The sequence below is a fragment of the Zootoca vivipara genome, chromosome 3 (genome assembly GCF_963506605.1).
Source record: "Zootoca vivipara chromosome 3, rZooViv1.1, whole genome shotgun sequence".
Classification (NCBI taxonomy): domain Eukaryota; kingdom Metazoa; phylum Chordata; class Lepidosauria; order Squamata; family Lacertidae; genus Zootoca; species Zootoca vivipara.
The window spans coordinates 30,670,646-30,688,621 of NC_083278.1; the positions used below are offsets into that span (position 1 = coordinate 30,670,646).

Sequence of the window (17,976 nt, forward strand, 5' to 3'; positions counted from 1 at the left end):
TATATATATATATATATATATATATATATATATATATATATTCTAATGCTGATACAAGGTAATGCATTCTAAGTATATTGTGGTTCCAACAAACTAATTTGTCTCAGGAGCACCATGTGTGCTGATAGTGCTGTCATTTTTATGCTGTAAAAAGCATCGTTCCTTTGCTATAGCTCAGTTGTGGTGCTCTGTTCCTTTACATAAAAAGATAAATGCCTCTAGCAAGCCAGATGAGGTTAAGTGCCCCCCTGTATCATCACCGGCTACAAATGTCTGAAAGCACAAAAGATTAATTCCTTCCATTTTGTTTTCAAGCCACATTGATTATTGTTGCGAGAAACAAAAGGAAGGGAAGATGGGATCAAATTGATGCTCAATGAACGGTCTGTTTACATGCACTCTTTTCCACCATAAAGGTGATTTTATACACTGATTCGCTGTGGATTTCCAGGGTTTCAGGCAGGGTTCTCTCCCAGTCCTACCGGGAGATGTTGGGGAAAGGACCAGGGCTGTCTGTATTTGAGCAGATGCTCTGCCACTGAGCTACCTCCCTGTTTAAAGTTTATTTACCACACCCTCTGCTGTTCTTCTCTTAGTTCTGTTCATTCCATGTTTTTATGATTGCTAGAATCACAGATGTGATAACTGTACATTCCCATTGTCAAACTTGCAATGCCTGCAATCATAAAAGCAATCAAGTATCCCTCAGCAGCATAAAACCCAGCTCTAAAAAATCAGCCCAAATGACATAAAATCCAGCAGCAAAACTAACCAGTACTCCAAAGATCCATGTAATCAGAGCTAACAATTCATGGCAATTCACTCCATGAATGCCAGCAACAATTCTGCAACCTTTTCTTGACATAAGTGGTGGGTTTATTCTACAACTGACATGGGCGCATTGGCCAGGAATTGGTTGGGTAACTGTTAAAATGCATTCGATCCCCAAATTAACCACATTCATGTAACAAATTACATCTGGATGAGGCGCCAAAGAAACACACTTTCAAAGAAAACCGTTTTGTGATTACCTTGCCCCTGCAGCTGGTGCATTTGGGATTAGTCACACTGGTCTTCCAACTGGTGGGTTGGGACGAGCATGAGCCCTACCACCATGCAAATATATGTTAAAATGTTAAGAAATGGGCCCCCAAATAAATGTCTGGGTTAAAAGTGGGCCCTGGGTCCAACGAAGCTTGAAGATATCTTGCCTAGACCACAGTTTCTCCTTGTCCATGTTAGTGTGGCAGTACCTCTGTCAATATAAGGTTGATTTGCATGTTCAGGTTTTGTAGATTTCTGCAGATTCCCAGTCCACTCTGGAAGTTTCATCTGCCTACATGTCCTACTTCAGGAGAGTTCTGGATCAGCCTGCTATTACACCGTATATTTCATTTTGCTGGAAAAACAACAAAGAAGGCTGTCACCATAATACAGGCCTCCCCAAGCTGCGGCCCTCCAGATGCTTTGGCCTACAACTCCCATGATCCCTAGCTAACAGGACCAGTAGTTGGGGGAGATGGGAATTGTAGTCCAAAACATCTGGAGGGCCGAAGTTTGGGGATGCCTGCCATAATAGATAATAGAATTGTAGAGTTGTGCCGTAAATTGGTTTAATTGTTGTTAAGGACTCTGCTCTGGGCTCTGTTTGCTGGTTTCTCTGGAATGCAGCTCCTCTTCTGAGCTGGCCAGCCACATTTGGCTATTTCCACTGTGTCCACTGCTGCAGACCTAATGAAGCAGCAATGCCAGCAGGAGAGTTTAGAAGAGGGTTATATACCTCACTATAAAATCCTCTTCCAGGCTTTTTTGCTGGGTTGGAGCCGAATTACTATCTCCCTCGGTCCGGGATGTCTAACTAATGGTCCTCCAGGTGCTGTTAGATTGCAGCTCTCATTAAACCTGGCCATTGCCCATGCTGGTGGGAGTCCCAGTACATATGGAAGGCTACAGCTTCTCCCTTCCTGCCCTAGCAACCAAAACAGCCACCACTGCTGAGAGTTCTGCAACGGGTTGAGCTCCCGTTGCTCGGTCCCTGCTCCTGCCCACCTAGCAGTTCGAAAGTACGCCAAAGTGCAACTAGATAAATAGGTACCACTCTGGTGGAAAGGTAAACGGCATTTGCGTGTGCTGCTCTGGTTTCACCAGAAGCGGCTTAGTCATGCTGGCCACATGACCCAGAAAAACTGTTTGTGGACACACGTAGGTAGCCGTGTTGGTCTGGGTCAAAGTAAAATAAAAAAATTCCTTCAGTAGCACCTTAAAGACCAACTGAGTTTTTATTTTGGTATGAGCTTTCGTGTGCATGCACACTTCTTCATATACCACTTCAGATACTTCTTCAGATACCGTGTGTTTGTGGACAAAGTCAACATCCTCGGCCAGTAAAGCGAGATGACACCGCAACCCCAGAGTCATTCGCAACTGGACTTAACTGTCAGGGGTTGTTTAACTTTTTTGTGTGTGGGGGGGGGTAGTTATCCAAGTCTGGATTCTGCAGTGGACTGGCATGATCTGCAGCTCCCAGACTAATGTGTGGATTGAAACATGGTCCTGATTTTTGTGATTTTGACTCTAGCAAATTTCATGAAGTGCTCAGTGAAAGCTGTCATTATATTGGATTCTTTCCAATAAGTATTTGTTGCTGGTGCTGAATGGAAGGGTTTGTGTGGCGGCCACGGGCAGTGAAAAAGAGTCTGCAAGTGCCCCCTGGAACAAACAGGATGTGATGCCATCCACTCACTTGCACAGACACTGTTTGGTGAAAAAAGATTATTTCCCCCATAGGGACAGTCATATTCCCGTCCCCAATGCACTGCCCATGTGAGTCTCCCAGAAGGCCACAGGCGCTGGTGCTCATCTAAGCCCAGGAGGTAGGTTGTTCCATAGAGTGGATAATAATAATAATAATAATAATAATAATAATAATAATAATAATAATATATTTATACCCAGCCCATCTGGCTGGGTTTCCGCCGCAGAAAAGTCCCACCCGCTGGTTGCTATCAAGTTGAAATCTATCACCTTGGGAAAACATTGCTAGAGGTCCTGGAGTACAGGAAAGAAAAGGCATGCAGTAAGAAAGAGGGGGAAAGAGGATTTGCGTAATCAAAGAACCATTTCCCACATGGTTGCCAAGTGCCCGCAAATACCCTGTGCAATGCAGATATACAGAATAAATGTGTAATATGTTCGGAGTCCTTACAGGGATCATGAAATAAGGATTAATATAGGAGGCAAACTGTGTTTGTGTGTGTGTGTGTGTGTGTGTGTGTGTGTGTGTGTGTGTGTGTGTGTGTAAAAGAAGTATGCTGTGCATTCTCTTCTTCGCTGCAATACTGTGATTTGCACATCCTGGCTGAATGAAGAAACTGGAAGCATGTGCTGCTTTTGTTGCTGAGCTCTGTGTCACTGCAGCCTCTCAGTGTTTTCTTCTCTCTCCTGGCACTGCTGCATGACTCTTTCCACTGGGAAGGAAATCCTTGGTCTGAAACTGGTCATAGAAGTTGCACTTGGCACTGGGCTGTTTCCTCACTGCCCCGCCCCCCCCATTTCTCTTTTCTCTACACATAAACTATGGATGGATGGGCTTGATCACAGCCTGAACTACTGGATGGCTGGATTAAGATCCAGAGCACAACAAATTATGTCTTTAACTCAAGTGGAGGAAGGATTCCCATCTTGTCGAAACTGGTCATCTAATATAGAGCTGAATGGCACCCAGGAGGCTTTTGGAAACCCCTCTGCAGACTATGATGAGGAGGAATTTCTGCAATACCTTTGGAAGGAATATTTGCATCCCAAGGAATATGAATGGGTTCTGATTGCTGGATATATTATTGTGTTTATTGTGGCTCTGGTTGGAAACATCCTGGGTGAGTAACATTTTGTATACTAGACTCCTATAGCTATTGTTATTATTGTTGTTGTTGTTGTTATTGGATTCTTTTGATTTATTGGTTTGTTTGTTTCTCATATGGGATATGTGTGTGTGTGTGTGTGTGTGTGTGTGTGTGTGTGTGTTGTGTTTTTATATATGTTGTAAGCTGCCCAGACTGTCTGGAGAAACCCAGCAAGATGGGGGGGGGGGTGGATATAAATTTAAAAATGTATTATTATTATTATTATTATTATTATTATTATTATTATTATTATATCATCATTATTATTATGATTTCATACCATCTTTTTCACACCACTTGTATACTGTACTGATAAAACTTTAAAAACCAACCATAAACCAACTGTACAACACTGAGATTTAGAAAAATAATATATGGCTGTTTATTCTGAGGGTTTTGACATGTGTAATCTTTGTTCTTTTCTGTTGGGATATGATTGGGATATGATTGAAGCATTTGATAATACAGCCATCTGAGACTGTTAGAAATGACATTTCCAATTTTTTTTATAAAAAATTCTCTGATGGTAACCATATTTATTTGAAGGATTTCAGTAGCCTTTAACTTGTTGAGGCATCAGTCTTATACTTAGTTAGATGCAGTAAATATCATTGAACTCAACAGATATTGCTTCTGTTCAGATGTGCATAAGATTTAAGTGTAAGTGTCCATTTTATTAGAAAACATGTTCCTAAATCCAGACCTTGTAACGTCAGTAATAAGTGAGGAACACTTTGACCTTAGGCAAATTACATGGAATTAAGTCATATCAAGTTCAATGAGTCCTCAAGCAATATATTCAGCTATTTCGTTTATTGGTTTACAGACCGAACTGCTGCCTTGCTTTTCAAAAGCAACTGGGTTTTTTTATTGCTGTCCACAGAGGAGGGGTGCTGAATTCTTCAAGCCTCATCATATAATCAGAACACATCTTACTTCATATGACACTTTACCCTAAGTGGTTCCATTCATACCAAGAGAATTTTGAATGACGAGTTCTACTACTTCATTCAACAGAATTCTGAATGAAATTATGAATGAACACTCAGCCTGAGAAAGAGGGCAGCTGTTCTTCACGGTTCTCAATGCTGATGGCTCTTGTATCCCATAGTCTTGGTGGTGTTATTTAAGACAATCTCAGAGCTTAAAGCTAACATTTAAATGAGATGTGCCATTTGCCACATGCCGGTTGCAGTTTGCTGAAGTCAGTGACAACGGTGTGAAAAAATGTATGGAGCTTTGGCCCTCCCTGCGAACATATTAATTGCTGTACACATATGGTGTGTGGGTTTTGAGGACTGGGAGGGGAGATAAAGTTAAACCCATCCCTTCTATATCATCCAGTGCCTGTTGAGAAGGGACAGAAGAATTAATCACAAAAATTCTGCACCAATCCAACACGGCCCTTAGGGGAAGTGCATCTGCGAGAAATGGGAAGATGAAAGTGAAGTTGGGTAAAGCATGGTAGGAAGGGAAGAGATAGTATAAAAATCAGGAACTGAGGGAAGAAGCAAACAGGAACAAGAAAGGATGAAGCATTAATTCAGGCATTATAGAAACAAAGGAAAGGTGCATGTAAATGGGAAGTAAGGGAGCAGATAAAAGCTGATAAAATGATAGATAACGAAATGTTGCTTAAAATGCATGAGATGATTTGAGGGAATGACTGATCCCACATTGTTTGTGGCAGGATCAGGGAATACATAGGAAGAGCAATGTCAAATAGAGGTGATGAGGAAAGAAGTTTTAGAACTCCCCGATGAGCTAGAGCTGTTGCGAACATTTCAAAAAGCATGCTCCAGTACATTTGTGAGGCAAGCATGACCCAGCTATTGAAATGCAAAGCACTCACTGCTGCTACTGCCCCCCCCTTAGCTAGTGCCTATAAAGACACACAAACCAGATCAAAGGAAGTAATAGTACCGCTCTATTCTGCCTTGGTCAGACCACACCTGGAGTACAGTGTCCAGTTCTGGGTGCCACAATGTAAGAAGGATATTGCAAGCCGGAACATGTGCAAGAGTAGGGAGACCAAGAGATGAGGAGAGGGAATGTGGAACCAGGCATCTGGCTGAGTTCAACAGGTGTGAATCATGAGAGGCAGAGCTCCCCGCTCCCCTCATCCACCTTGTCCAGAAGTCATAACTGAATTCTGTAAAACAGGCATAGCTGCCAAGTTTTCCCTTTTCTCGCGAGGAAGCCTATTCAGCATAAGGGAATTTCCCTTCAAAAAAGGGAGAACTTGGCAGCTATGCAAACAGGTTAAGAAAGAGGACACCACACAAACATCCCAAACTAATCCACTTTTTGAAACTGAACGGTTACAAATCAGTGTCAGGGGAGCAGGTTCACCAACAGGTCAGAAGGGAGACTGGGAGACTCAAAGAAAAGTCAGTTGTTTTATTTGGGAAATTAGTATGCAACAGAAATCACACAGGCGTGAAGACGTTGCCAAGACTTGCTCTTAGCACTTCCTCTTCCTGCTGCACCTCCTCTTCTGGACTTCTTCCAAGTAGACGCAAACTCCGGCAGGGAGAAAGTATGAGAAAATCCAGCATACCTAAGACAGGAGGGTCCCTAAATGTCAGGAGTGGCTCTTCAGAGGACATAAGAGATTGTAACAGGAAAGAGGAATCTGAACAATCTCAGTGCTCACACACAAACCTTTTCAGTCCTAGACTCTATCATTGTGGAGCCTAATAATTTGCAGCAGGTGAGCCCTAATGTGCATAGTTACAGATAAAGATAAGCCCCACTGGATTCAACAGGGCAGCTAACACAACCAATTTGCTAGCCATCAGAGCAATGAATACATTTCTCATTTTAAAACAGTGTTGCATTTCTATTTTCCCTTCAGGATTTTGAAGGCCAGAGATGAGCAGATGGGTGCTGCATAGGCTTTAATCCAATAAAAGCAGCGAGACCTTTCATCAGCAAAATCCTCAGTAGATCAATACTTTGCTTTTGGTAGTTTGAGCCAGTTTAACTAGATGCATGTGCTTTGTGGATTAGATGCTTAGGTCAATATTAAATTGCACGGCACCAGCACAGCACAGCATGGTTTAATTAAAAAATAATCAAATCTATATAAAAAGCATGAGTGCTACCATCCCTTCAAAGAAATGTGAGCATTTCCACACTAGGAATTCACTGCACTGGTATCATTGCCTTTATTTCTGATAATCTGCTTACCCTTCAGATGTTTTGGACTATAACTCCATTGTCCCTGGATATTGGCCAATGCTAGCTATGGCCAATGGGGTTTGTTGCCCGAAATGCCTGAAAGGCACCAGGCTGGCAAAGGCTGCTCTGTGCCTTTAACACAGGACTGGCCCAGGGCAAAAGACAAGATGGCAGCCACCACCGTTCCCCTACTGAAGCTGGTTGCACCTTAATAAACCAACAGCTGAACCTTCATCCCAACACTGGTGATGGGATGGCATAACCCACTGTAACTGAGGCAGCAGCCCAGGAGAATCTACATGGCAACAGATAGGTATGGTTGAGGATTCAAGATAACTGCGAGGGGCCAGCAACTGCTACCTCAGGTAGCTGTCTCACTCTGCCTAATGATAGGGCCAGCCCCTCTTTAATAGCTGCCATGAACAGCTCTCCACACACACAGTTTTCCCAGGGCTATGCTTCTGCTGAATTATTTCTGGCATATAAAGACAAAGGTTTGTTCCTGAAAAGTATGGCAAGAGAATCACAAAGTCCTAGTGCATGGGTAGGCAAACTAAGGCCTGAGGGCCGGATCTGACCCAATCGCTTTCTAAATCCGGCCTGCGGATGGTCCAGGAATCAGCGTGTTTTTACATGAGTAGAATGTGTCCTTTTCTTTAAAATCCATCTCTGGGTTATTTGTGGGGCCTGCCTGGTGTTTCTACATGAGTAGAATGTGTGTTTTTATTTAAAATGCATCTCTGGGTTATTTGTGGGACATAGGAATTTGTTCATTTTTCTTTCTTTCACAATATAGTCCAGCCCCCCACATGGTCTGAGGGACATGCTGAAAATGTTTGCTGACCCTTTGCCTAGTGGGTGTGGAATTAGTTTATCCGGCACATTTACCACTGCATTTCCCCTGACCTCATTTCTTTTTGAAGGAAGCTCTTAGTTTTCTTTGAAGCAGCATTCCTAAACAGCATGAAATCAGTACTCTGGCAGATATCTTTTTATTCTTCCCACTGAATAGTCCAAGAGAGACTGCTTTATTAAATCCTAAGGAAGGAAGGTATTTCAAGGGCGGCTGAAGATGTTTTGCTGCCCAAGATGAAACAGTAAATCACAAGGTAAAGGTAAAGGTACCCCTGACCATTAGGTCCAGTCGCACACGACTCTGGGGTTGCAGCGCTCATCTTGCTTTACTGTCCGAGGGAGCCAGCATACAGCTTCTGGGTCATGTGGCCAGCATGACTAAGCCGCTTCTGGCAAACCAAAGCAGCGCATGGAAACACCATTTACCTATTTATCTACTTGCACTTTGACGTGCTTTCAAACTGCTAGGTTGGCAGGAGCTGGGACTGAGCAACGGGAGCTCACCCTGTCGCAGGGATTTGAACTGCCGACCTTCTGATTGGCAACCCCTAGGCTCTGTGGTTTAGACCACAGCGCCACCCACGTCACAAGGTAGGGGACCTTTTAAAGCCAGGGAGACATGTTCCCTTGAGGACATCTTCTAAGGGACAAATTCTAGTGGTGGGTAGGACAAGATGCAAAAGTGGACAGAGCAACAGATGTGACTTTCACCTTTGTGCAGAGGTGGCATTTCAGCTATGCAGAAGTCAAAGGGATACACATACTTATCCACTTATCCATTCTCCATCCAGGCATCATCATCACTCAAGGACACATTCTGGTTAGTCAAAAGCCTTTGAGGAAGGTATGGAGCAGGGCCAGTGAATGGTGTGACCTGGGAAGGTATGTATCCTATGGAGAATCCTGAGAGTCGAGCAGAGAGACCTGTAGGCCCCAGTTGTCCTCAGGCCTGAGAGCCCCCATCTTTTCAGTAAATAGTACTTCCCAAGTCATGGTACATAATGTCCAAGGAAAGCCAGTTCTGGAACCTGAGGCAAAACAAATATCTGCAAGCAGCCCACACTGTCATCAAAGATACAATGATAATAAATTCAATAACCCAAAATTCCCTGCCCTTTCATGACACCCAAAACCAGTTACTTCGGGCACCTTCCTCACTCTGCCTAATGCTAAGTCAGGCCCTGATCAATGTGCTGATAGGGAAGAAATGATTGAAGTTGCACCGCATTCTTCATTCAAGGAAAAGGGAGAATTTGGGCAGAAACTGATAGGGGGGAAATTGCAAGAGAAGTCCTATAAATCAGAACATGTTGACATCAGTTATGAGGATAAACACAGCAGCGACGGCCAACTGCCAGATTGCAGTGATGTAAAGGTATCAGAGCTTCTGTTCTGTTGTGGATGATATTTTCCTGCCTCCCTTGAGAGCTATCTTTGGGTTATCTCTTTTTTCCTCCTCCTCTCTGTAGCCTCTCAGATTCCTCTGCAAATGCAATTTATGGCTTCTAAACCTTTATCCAATAAAATCAGCAACGATTATACAGAAAACTTCATAGACTTCTAAAAGTGAAAGCTCCCTAAGGTGGTCACTTTAGACCAGAGGTGGCTAAACTGTTGAAGGACTACAACTCCCATCACCCCTGACCGTTTTGCTGTGCTGACTGGGGCTGATGGGCATTGCAGTTCTACAATGTCTAGAGGTCCACAGGTTAACCACCCCTGCTTTAGACAGTATGCTTCTGAATAGCAGTTCTGAATAGGAGAAGAGGTAAATAGCAGAGGACTTGTGCTCGTGTCCTGCTTTTGGTTTCACATATGCTTCTGGCTGGCCAATATGGGAAGAGAATGCTGGACATCTATTCTGGATCAAATCAAAACATCCATAGGCATGCAATCCATAGAAGCAGCAGTGAGCAAACTCCCTTTGGACAGTCCAGTGTTGGAGAGATGTGCTGTCCATTTCCTACTTGAAAGTGAGCCTCTCTGATGCAAACCAGAAAAAGATGGTGGAGAAGTGTTCTTGTACTCAGGCCCTGCTTGTGGGTTTCTCACAGGAATCTGGTTGGACGCTGTGAGAACAGGATGCTGGACTAGATAGGCCTTGGTGTGATCCAGCAAGCTTCCCTTATGTTCTTACAATAGGTTGATGGCAGAGAAAGGTCAAGCTGATAAAGTTAGGGCATCACCCAATGAACTTCATGTTGAGCAGGAATTTGAACTCCTGTCCAGGAGACAAACTCCCTACTCATCCTTCTTACATGAGTGGGAAAGCGAAGTTTGCTGCCAAGCCCCACGCCATCTGGGATCATGTTTAGAACATTCCACAACTGTGAGGGTGAAGGTCTACAGCAGAGGGCCTTCTCTACTTGAGAATTTAGAACCCTGCACATGATTTTAAATTAAATTCTAAATTCTGGGAGCCTTGACCAATAGAAACAGCTCCTCGCTGCTGTGCAGAGCTTCACCCTCACTCTCATGAGATGCTTTAGACATGATAATGGTAACACACCAGATGAAGTTACAGGTAGGTAGCTGTGTTGGTCTGATGTAGTCGAAACAAAATAAAAAAAATTCCTTCCAGCAGCACCTTAGAGACCAACTAAGTTTGTCATAGGTATGAGCTTTCGTGTGCATGCACACTTCTTCAGATACACTGAAGCAGAAGTCCCCAGACACTTATATATAGTCACGCCAAAGGATAAATGGACATAAATCTGGCAACAGGAATTGCAAGACAGAGAAACCAGTAGGAGAACACTTCAATCTCCCAGGACATTCTATACAAGATCTGAAAGCAGCTGTCTTATTACAAAAGAATTTCAGAAATAGACTGGAAAGAGAAGTTGCTGAACTGCAATTTATTACCAAGCTTAAAACCACGGAGAGACCTGGATTGAATAAAGACACTGGATTTTTATCCCATTATACATGATAAAGCTGGAAGGAATTCTCACCCCTTGCTTTTTCCTGTATACCATTTGCAGTCATTAACAGTCATCAACTGCTATCAGTCTGTCAATCACCCACTCCCTCCACCCTTCTGAGTAATACCTCCCCCCCACCATCTGACTATATATAAGCGCCTGGGGACTTCTGCTTCAGTGTATCTGAAGAAGTGTGCCTGCACACGAAAGCTCATACCTATGACAAACTTAGTTGGTCTCTAAGGTGCTGCTGGAAGGAATTTTTTTCTTTTGTTTCAACACCAGATGAAGTGAGGCTTGAGGTCAGAGAGAATAAATATACCAAGTTAACATTCATTTTCAAACCTCTTGACGTTGCCGTATGAAAATTCATGATCCATGTCGAGTAGAAGGTCACAATAAATTTCCCAGTGGCCTTTTGGATCTGCAAATTAATTTCAACTATGAATTTTCCTGAGCTCCGTCAGCTGACTGGAAACTCATAACAAATGATTTAACAACTGATATACCCAAAGGTGACTCCATTCACTTTGCATGTTAAGGAAGATGAGAATGTTCCATCATTTGCACCTTGCACCAGTTGCTCTTTCAAATTCTTGCATATGTGAATTAACTTGCCTGGACTTTGAATTGCATCCTGTGCTTTATATACCCTCCAACATTTCTCCAACAAAAATAGGTATATCCAATTTAATAATAATACCCCACCCATCTGACTGGGTTGCCCCAGCCACTCGTGGCAGCTTTCAACATATATGAAAACATAGAAACAATAAACATTAAAAATCTTCCCTATACAGGGCTGCCTTCAGATGTCTTCTAAGGTTGTATAGTTACTGATCTCCTTGGTTCGAGAGTTGCATAACTCCATACCCTCCAATATTTCTCCAATGAAAACAGGGAGATCCCAAGGAAAAGTGGGACACTCTGGGATCAAGTCAGAAACCAGGACAGCTTCTGTAAATCTGGAGCTGTCCCTTGGCGGGTCAGGCTTTACAACCATGGTTGACCTCTTAAGCAGGTGTCAAGAACTGCTTGCCACATGGAGCAAAGAGAAAGGCATCATCCAGAGAGATTTACAGCTGATAGACCCTGCCATTGTGCTGCTATGACTATGATTTTTGCTAGATGGAGCCTTGAAGCAGCGAGTGTTTTGCAAAGTGTGTTGTTACTGCTCCCTTGGAGAGAGGCCTGCTATGTCTGTGCTCCCAATTAACTTCTGATCAGCGCTTGGAATTTATCATGCACTCAATCAGCAGATTTATAATAGTTCACCTCTCAGCTCACTCGAAACCTGTCTAACCACAGAAACAGTGAGTGGGCTTTTTCTTTTGGTTACTGTTTAAGTGCACAGGCCTTTATAACTCAACAGGCAATTAGTAAGATGTCCTTCAAGAATGGCCTTCATTTCTTCAGTAGATGAATAAAGGCCATATTTTTAAGTGTTATATTAAGGTAGATAAAGCTAGATAAAGAGATCTACGCTCACATTTCACAACTGGCTCATGGATGATGGTATCGCAATATGGCTGACTTGGTCATGATTTTTACCAGGCTAGCTGGGCATTTTTGCATCCATTCCAGGCCATGTTCTGGAGCCACATGGTGCATCAACTTTGCTGAAGCTAAGCAGGTATGGGCCTGGCCTATGCCTGGACAGGGAGCCACATGGGAAGTGGGAACTCCATGCTTGTGTCTTTGAGTTCCAGGAGGGAAGGAAGGCAAGCCAGAAAAGTCATAAATTCATCAAATCTACCCAGCGGCAGCTGGTGTCCTCTGGACCTGGTGGAGCAGCTAAGATGCCATGACGGTATGGTCACAGGGAAGCAGCCACCTTGTTCTGGTTTTCTCCCCATCCATCTTCCTTGCAGACACTTACAGTGGACACTTGAGCATTGCAATTTTACAAATAGCACTTGACAAAACTGAAAAGTGTCTTATTTTGGTTCGGGGGGGGGCTGTTGCATTTTTGCTGCTGTTGCTGCTGTGGGTTTGTGCCAAAGAAGCTGCACATTGCTCCAAGAATGCCATGGAGAGCTTTATGCTCTTGCCCAGGCCTCACTTGCTCACCTGCCTGACCCACCGTGGCAGAATCTGCCCCTCTCCACATCTCTCTTGGCCTGGCCAGGGAGCAGCTGTGCACAAGGTAAGGACTGCAGCTGAGGAGTGCAGCAGGTCTCTGACCTGGACAGAGTGGAGCGACGCATTGCATTGAAAAAATATTCTTTAAAAACCAACTATGTGTATCTGTGGGATTTGTGTTTGTTTTACCCTGTGAGTTTAGATATTGCACACAGTGCTGTAATGCATGCAGCAGTCCGACAAAACTCTTGCCCAAGACATGCCCTCCAGCATCTTCTCACACAAATCCAGGGTGTGCGTGCACACACACCGCACATCATGGTGCCTCCCCACTGCAGCCACCCCCTGCCTGCCACATTCGCTGCAGCTGCCCCCCACACATTGTCACCTTATCTTCACCGACTCTTTCTCCTCCTCTGCCACTGGAAGTGGTGTGCCTGTTTCTGGGAGTGTGCTTCCAGATGTGCTGTGCCTGTTCCTGGGAGTATGGTAGCAGCCATGGGGGAGGTGGAGGTAGCAGGTGGGGCAGTGGAAGCAGGGCATCCAGGATTTCAAACAGAAGCCGGGGCGGCTTCTATAAATCTGGGATGTCCCACTCAAAGTGGGACTGTTGGGTGTCATGCATCTGAATTATTCACACATTTCTTATGCTCCATCACAGCTGGCATTTTATTGCCCTTTGGAAGGTTTAGTATTGGGTATGCAGGTGGCGCTGTGGTCTAAACCACTGAGCCTCTTGGGCTTGCCGATCAGAAGGTCGGCAGTTCAAATCTCCACAACGGGGCGAGTTCCCGTTGCTCAGTCCCAGCTCCTGCCAACCTAGCACTTTGAAAGCATGCCCCAAAAAAAGTGCAAGTAGATAAATAGGTACTTCTCCGGCGGGAAGGTAAACAGCGTTTCCTTGCGCTGCTCTGGTTCGCTAGAAGCGGCTTAGTCATGCTGGCCACATGACCCGGAAAAACTGTCTGCAGACAAACACCTGCTCCCTCGGCCTGTAAAGCGAGATGAGTGCTCCAACCCCAGAGTCATTCACGACTGGACTTAACTGTCAGGGGTCCCTTTACCTTTTACCTTTTTAGGTTTAGTATAAACCTATTCTTGAGCCTGGGGTTAAGGAGCAGGCCTGGACCCCCTCAACCTTGAATATGCTGGTGATCAACCTTGGTGATGCTGGTGGAGAATGCTCTTCCATCAAGCACATGGGCACCTCTGCTTGTTATTTTGTCATGGAATCTATCTCAGCGGTGTTATCTGTGCAGCAAAAAAAAAAAAAATGGTGGAGAGAGGAATATAGTGGTGGTTTTTCGCATACACATTGCTCCTTCTGTGGTGTGGGGGAGGACCCATTATTGAGCCCTGTTCTTAGAAGCTGGAATTCCCCTAGTGCAAGGATCAGGACTTTGTTAGAGGCAAATCCTCCCAATTGTTTTATTGCCAGGATGAAAAGAGGCATGCTGACACAGTGTGGCAAAATGAATGAACTGCAAACACTTCAGATGTTCTGCAAGCAAGAAAGTGCTGAAATGAATTAAGTATTCCCCCCCCCTCCCTACTCCTCCAAACTACAAAATAAATCCTAAGAGGGAGAATAATATTTTCTGTTGTCATGATTTTGCTAGTCAAATGCAGATTAGAAAATCTGATGCCAAAAAACCCCCAACTATATGCAAAATTGTCAGTTATTTGTTGTCTGTTACGTTCACTGCTATATGCATTTTAATGCATCCTCTCTTCCAATATCGGTTGAAGAACTGCCTCTCAATATTTGGATAAGTGTGAGTTTCACAGGACAGCTATATTTGCATTCATGTGTTGTATTGGAAAATGTGAATGAAGTGTGAGAACCAAACCAAGTTCCTCCCCCGTCCCTCCTGATGAGTAAATCCCACCAAGTTCATTGCGGCTTCCTCCATAGTAAGTCTGCTCAGGATTGCAGGCATTATCAATCAACGAGATAAGCACTGAGCCGAATCCAAGATGGCGCAAATCCCTTCTCATTCTGTAATCCAGCCAAAATTATAATCTCATGGTGGATTCTTGAATTTAAAAATTGGAACTCAATTCAGATAAGGAAACCTATGAGATATGATCACAGTTGACTTTGGAATAACAGGTCCTGGGGGTAGTACTGCAGCCATGGCTTGCTTTGTGAGCTGCTCAGAGGCATTTCATTGGACGCAACTGAAACAGGGTCCTGAAGCCCATGAGCCATTATTTGAGCATTCAGTTTACTGAAGTGATTCTAAATCCTTTTGGGAGAGTGGGTTGTTTGTGTGTGTGTGTGCATACATGTGCATAGTAGACCCATGCTCTCATGTTCCTGTGCCTGCTGACCTCCATGAATTGAAGAACAGAGCTCTGGATTTGGAAGCCCTCTGAACTCATGCAAGTTCCCCATGCCAAATGCCCCCCCCCTGAATATTCACAGTTCTAAATCGCACAGGGAGCCTCTACAAGTACAGAAGGCTTACAACTCAGCATGCAGGGAAACACTGGTGAAGTGGAAGCAGCGGGGCTAGATAGCAGGCCTCCACTTTGATATGAGCAAGCTGAATGCTTAAATAGAGCCGAGCTCAGCAGCATAATAGTAGGACATTGAATGAGCAAGACTTGTCAGAGGTACCTTTTTCTCATTTTCATTTTAAACCTCCTGGAAACAGTATTGATGTTGATGGGCATGAGAAGGTTCTCAGCCATGTCACTGACAATGATGGGATTTTCCCCCATCTGTATATTCGCTTCTGTGTGCCTTCTCCAAAAAGGCAGGCAGTTATTCTTTCTCCAAGACAATCATATGACTTGGGCATCCCAGGCAGATCCCTCCTTTCACTCCATGACCCTGAACTGATCCTGAGCACTGCAGGAGGTGTAGAAACCGTCTGAGTGTACCCAATGAGAGGATCTTAAACTGGGAGAAGGTATGAAAGATTAGGTAATGCTTAGAAGGCACAACTTTGAGAAACTTGGCTCCCAAGCCTTGCCTTTTCTGGTCACTCCTCTTGGACCAAGATACTGTAATTGCATTGTTCTGATTTGTTGTTTCCTGGTGTCCATATTGATTCTTCTTTGCAAATAGTTTGTGTTGCAGTATGGAAAAACCACCACATGAGAACAGTCACCAATTACTTCATAGTAAACCTCTCACTGGCTGACGTCCTTGTCACCATCACTTGTCTTCCAGCGACGCTAGTGGTGGATATCACCGAGACGTGGTTCCTTGGGGACAGCCTGTGCAAGGTGATCCCTTATTTGCAGGTATTGTTTTCCAGGTTGGCAGGGTGGGGAGCTGCACTTTAATATAAATATATAGTGTTATGCATTGAGGTCAAGTGCCTGACCCCTCTAATCCCTGGATCCAGCAAGTGTTAAAAGTTAGTCAAACCTTCTAATTCTGGGAAATTAGCCAAACTACCTTCCTGGCGAGGTGATGGGGGTTAAGGCACTCAGTGCAAGACAGCAAATGGATCCCTCAACAGAAAAAGGCAGAGTTGGTTGGGAACTGTCTGAACTGACCGGGAGACTCCGAGATCGAAGTGAAGCAGAAGTGGAAGAAGACTGGAAGAAATTTAAAATTTACTTAAAGAATAAGCATATAATATATTAGACTTTGTGGAAGTGAGGGAGATAAAATAGAGGTTGTAGATAATACAATGGTGTAAAACAAGTATTGTTAGAAACTGATGATAAATTAATTAAGAAGTAGTTTTGGTTAGAATATAAAAGGTTAGAATATAAAAGGTTAAGATGTAAAAGATATAGAAACAAGGTAATATTAAAATAATAATTAGAAAGTATATAAGATTTAGACTTTACTACTGAAGATATGTAAAGAATCGCAGAAGGAGGAGGAATGAGGAAGTCAATAGATTAGCAACTAGGGTTATAAGTCTGAATTTTTGTTTTTATATTTTTTGTATTTTTGTATTGTTGTATTTTTTGTGTTGTATGTTCTTTTCTGTTTTGTATTTTTTAAATGTTTTCTATTTGTTTGAAAAAAATCTTAATAAATATATTTAAAAAAGAAAGAAAGAAAAAGGCAGAGTTGGGAGCAGAGGTAGCAATGGTGTGGGCTGAAGTAAAAGCAGCAAACTGGGAGAGGACAGACAGAGCAATGTTTGGTGCCTGTTTACAATTCAATGCTGCAGCTATGGGAGAAACAAGGTCCTCTTGGGGTGTTGCCGGATTTGTCTCATTTATATCCAAAACTCTCCCATCGTTTGATTGGCCTTCTTCCACATCAATCCATCATAGAATTTCTCCCACCCCAACAGGCCTTTCCCCTAAAGCACCTGCTTAGATTAAGAGAGTGCACTCTTTCATTAAACATAATGTTATATGCCACCCCAATCTCCAGAGCAGTGCGAGATTCCAGGCACAAATTTCCCACCTGGGCCTGTGTTTCATTGGGAAAATGAAGCACGGCGAATACTGTGGTTTCTTTATGATATATGGTTTATTTACACATATATGCACACAGCTTGAGCCTGCTTTTATTGGGGGGGGGGCGCAGCATGACACGCCACACGGGTCTTACTTTCTCCAGAAGCACAGCATTTGATTCAACAGACACTAGCCGTTTTTCTCTGCCTCCTGCACTTTTGCTTATCAAGTACCATCTTACTCAATTTCTGGCCCACATTACTTCCCCTCCCTTCTCTAAGATCTTGGCTTTTATCTCTCCAGTCAAAGGGGCCTCATCTCTTTGCACTCTATGGTAAGTTTCTTCAATCCCTTATACAATGGTACCTCGGTTTAGAATAGAATCATAGAGTTGGAAGAGACCACAAGGGCCATCGAGTCCAACCCCCTGCCAAGCAGGAAACACCATCAAAGCATTCCTGACATATGGCCGCCAAGCCTCCGCTTAAAGACCTCCAGAGAAGGAGACTCCGCCACACTTCTTGGCAGCAAATTCCACTGTCGAACAGCTCTTACTGTCAGGAAGTTCTTCCTAATGTTTAGGTGGAATCTTCTTTCTTGTAGTTTGAATCCATTGCTCCGTGTCTGCTTCTCTGGAGCAGCAGAAAACA

General features: G+C 43.7%; 1 protein-coding gene across 1 annotated transcript in view; it reads left to right on the top strand.

The window, feature by feature from the left end:
- The first annotated feature begins 3,646 nt into the window (after nt 1–3,646).
- Nucleotides 3,647–17,976, top strand: part of HCRTR2 (hypocretin receptor 2) — a 34,847-nt gene continuing 20,517 nt past the window's right edge. Inside the window, exons 1-2 of the mRNA XM_035110605.1 lie at nt 3,647–3,875; nt 16,023–16,201. Of these exons, the coding sequence (XP_034966496.1) occupies nt 3,647–3,875; nt 16,023–16,201 (408 nt within the window). The remainder of the gene's footprint in view (nt 3,876–16,022; nt 16,202–17,976) is intronic.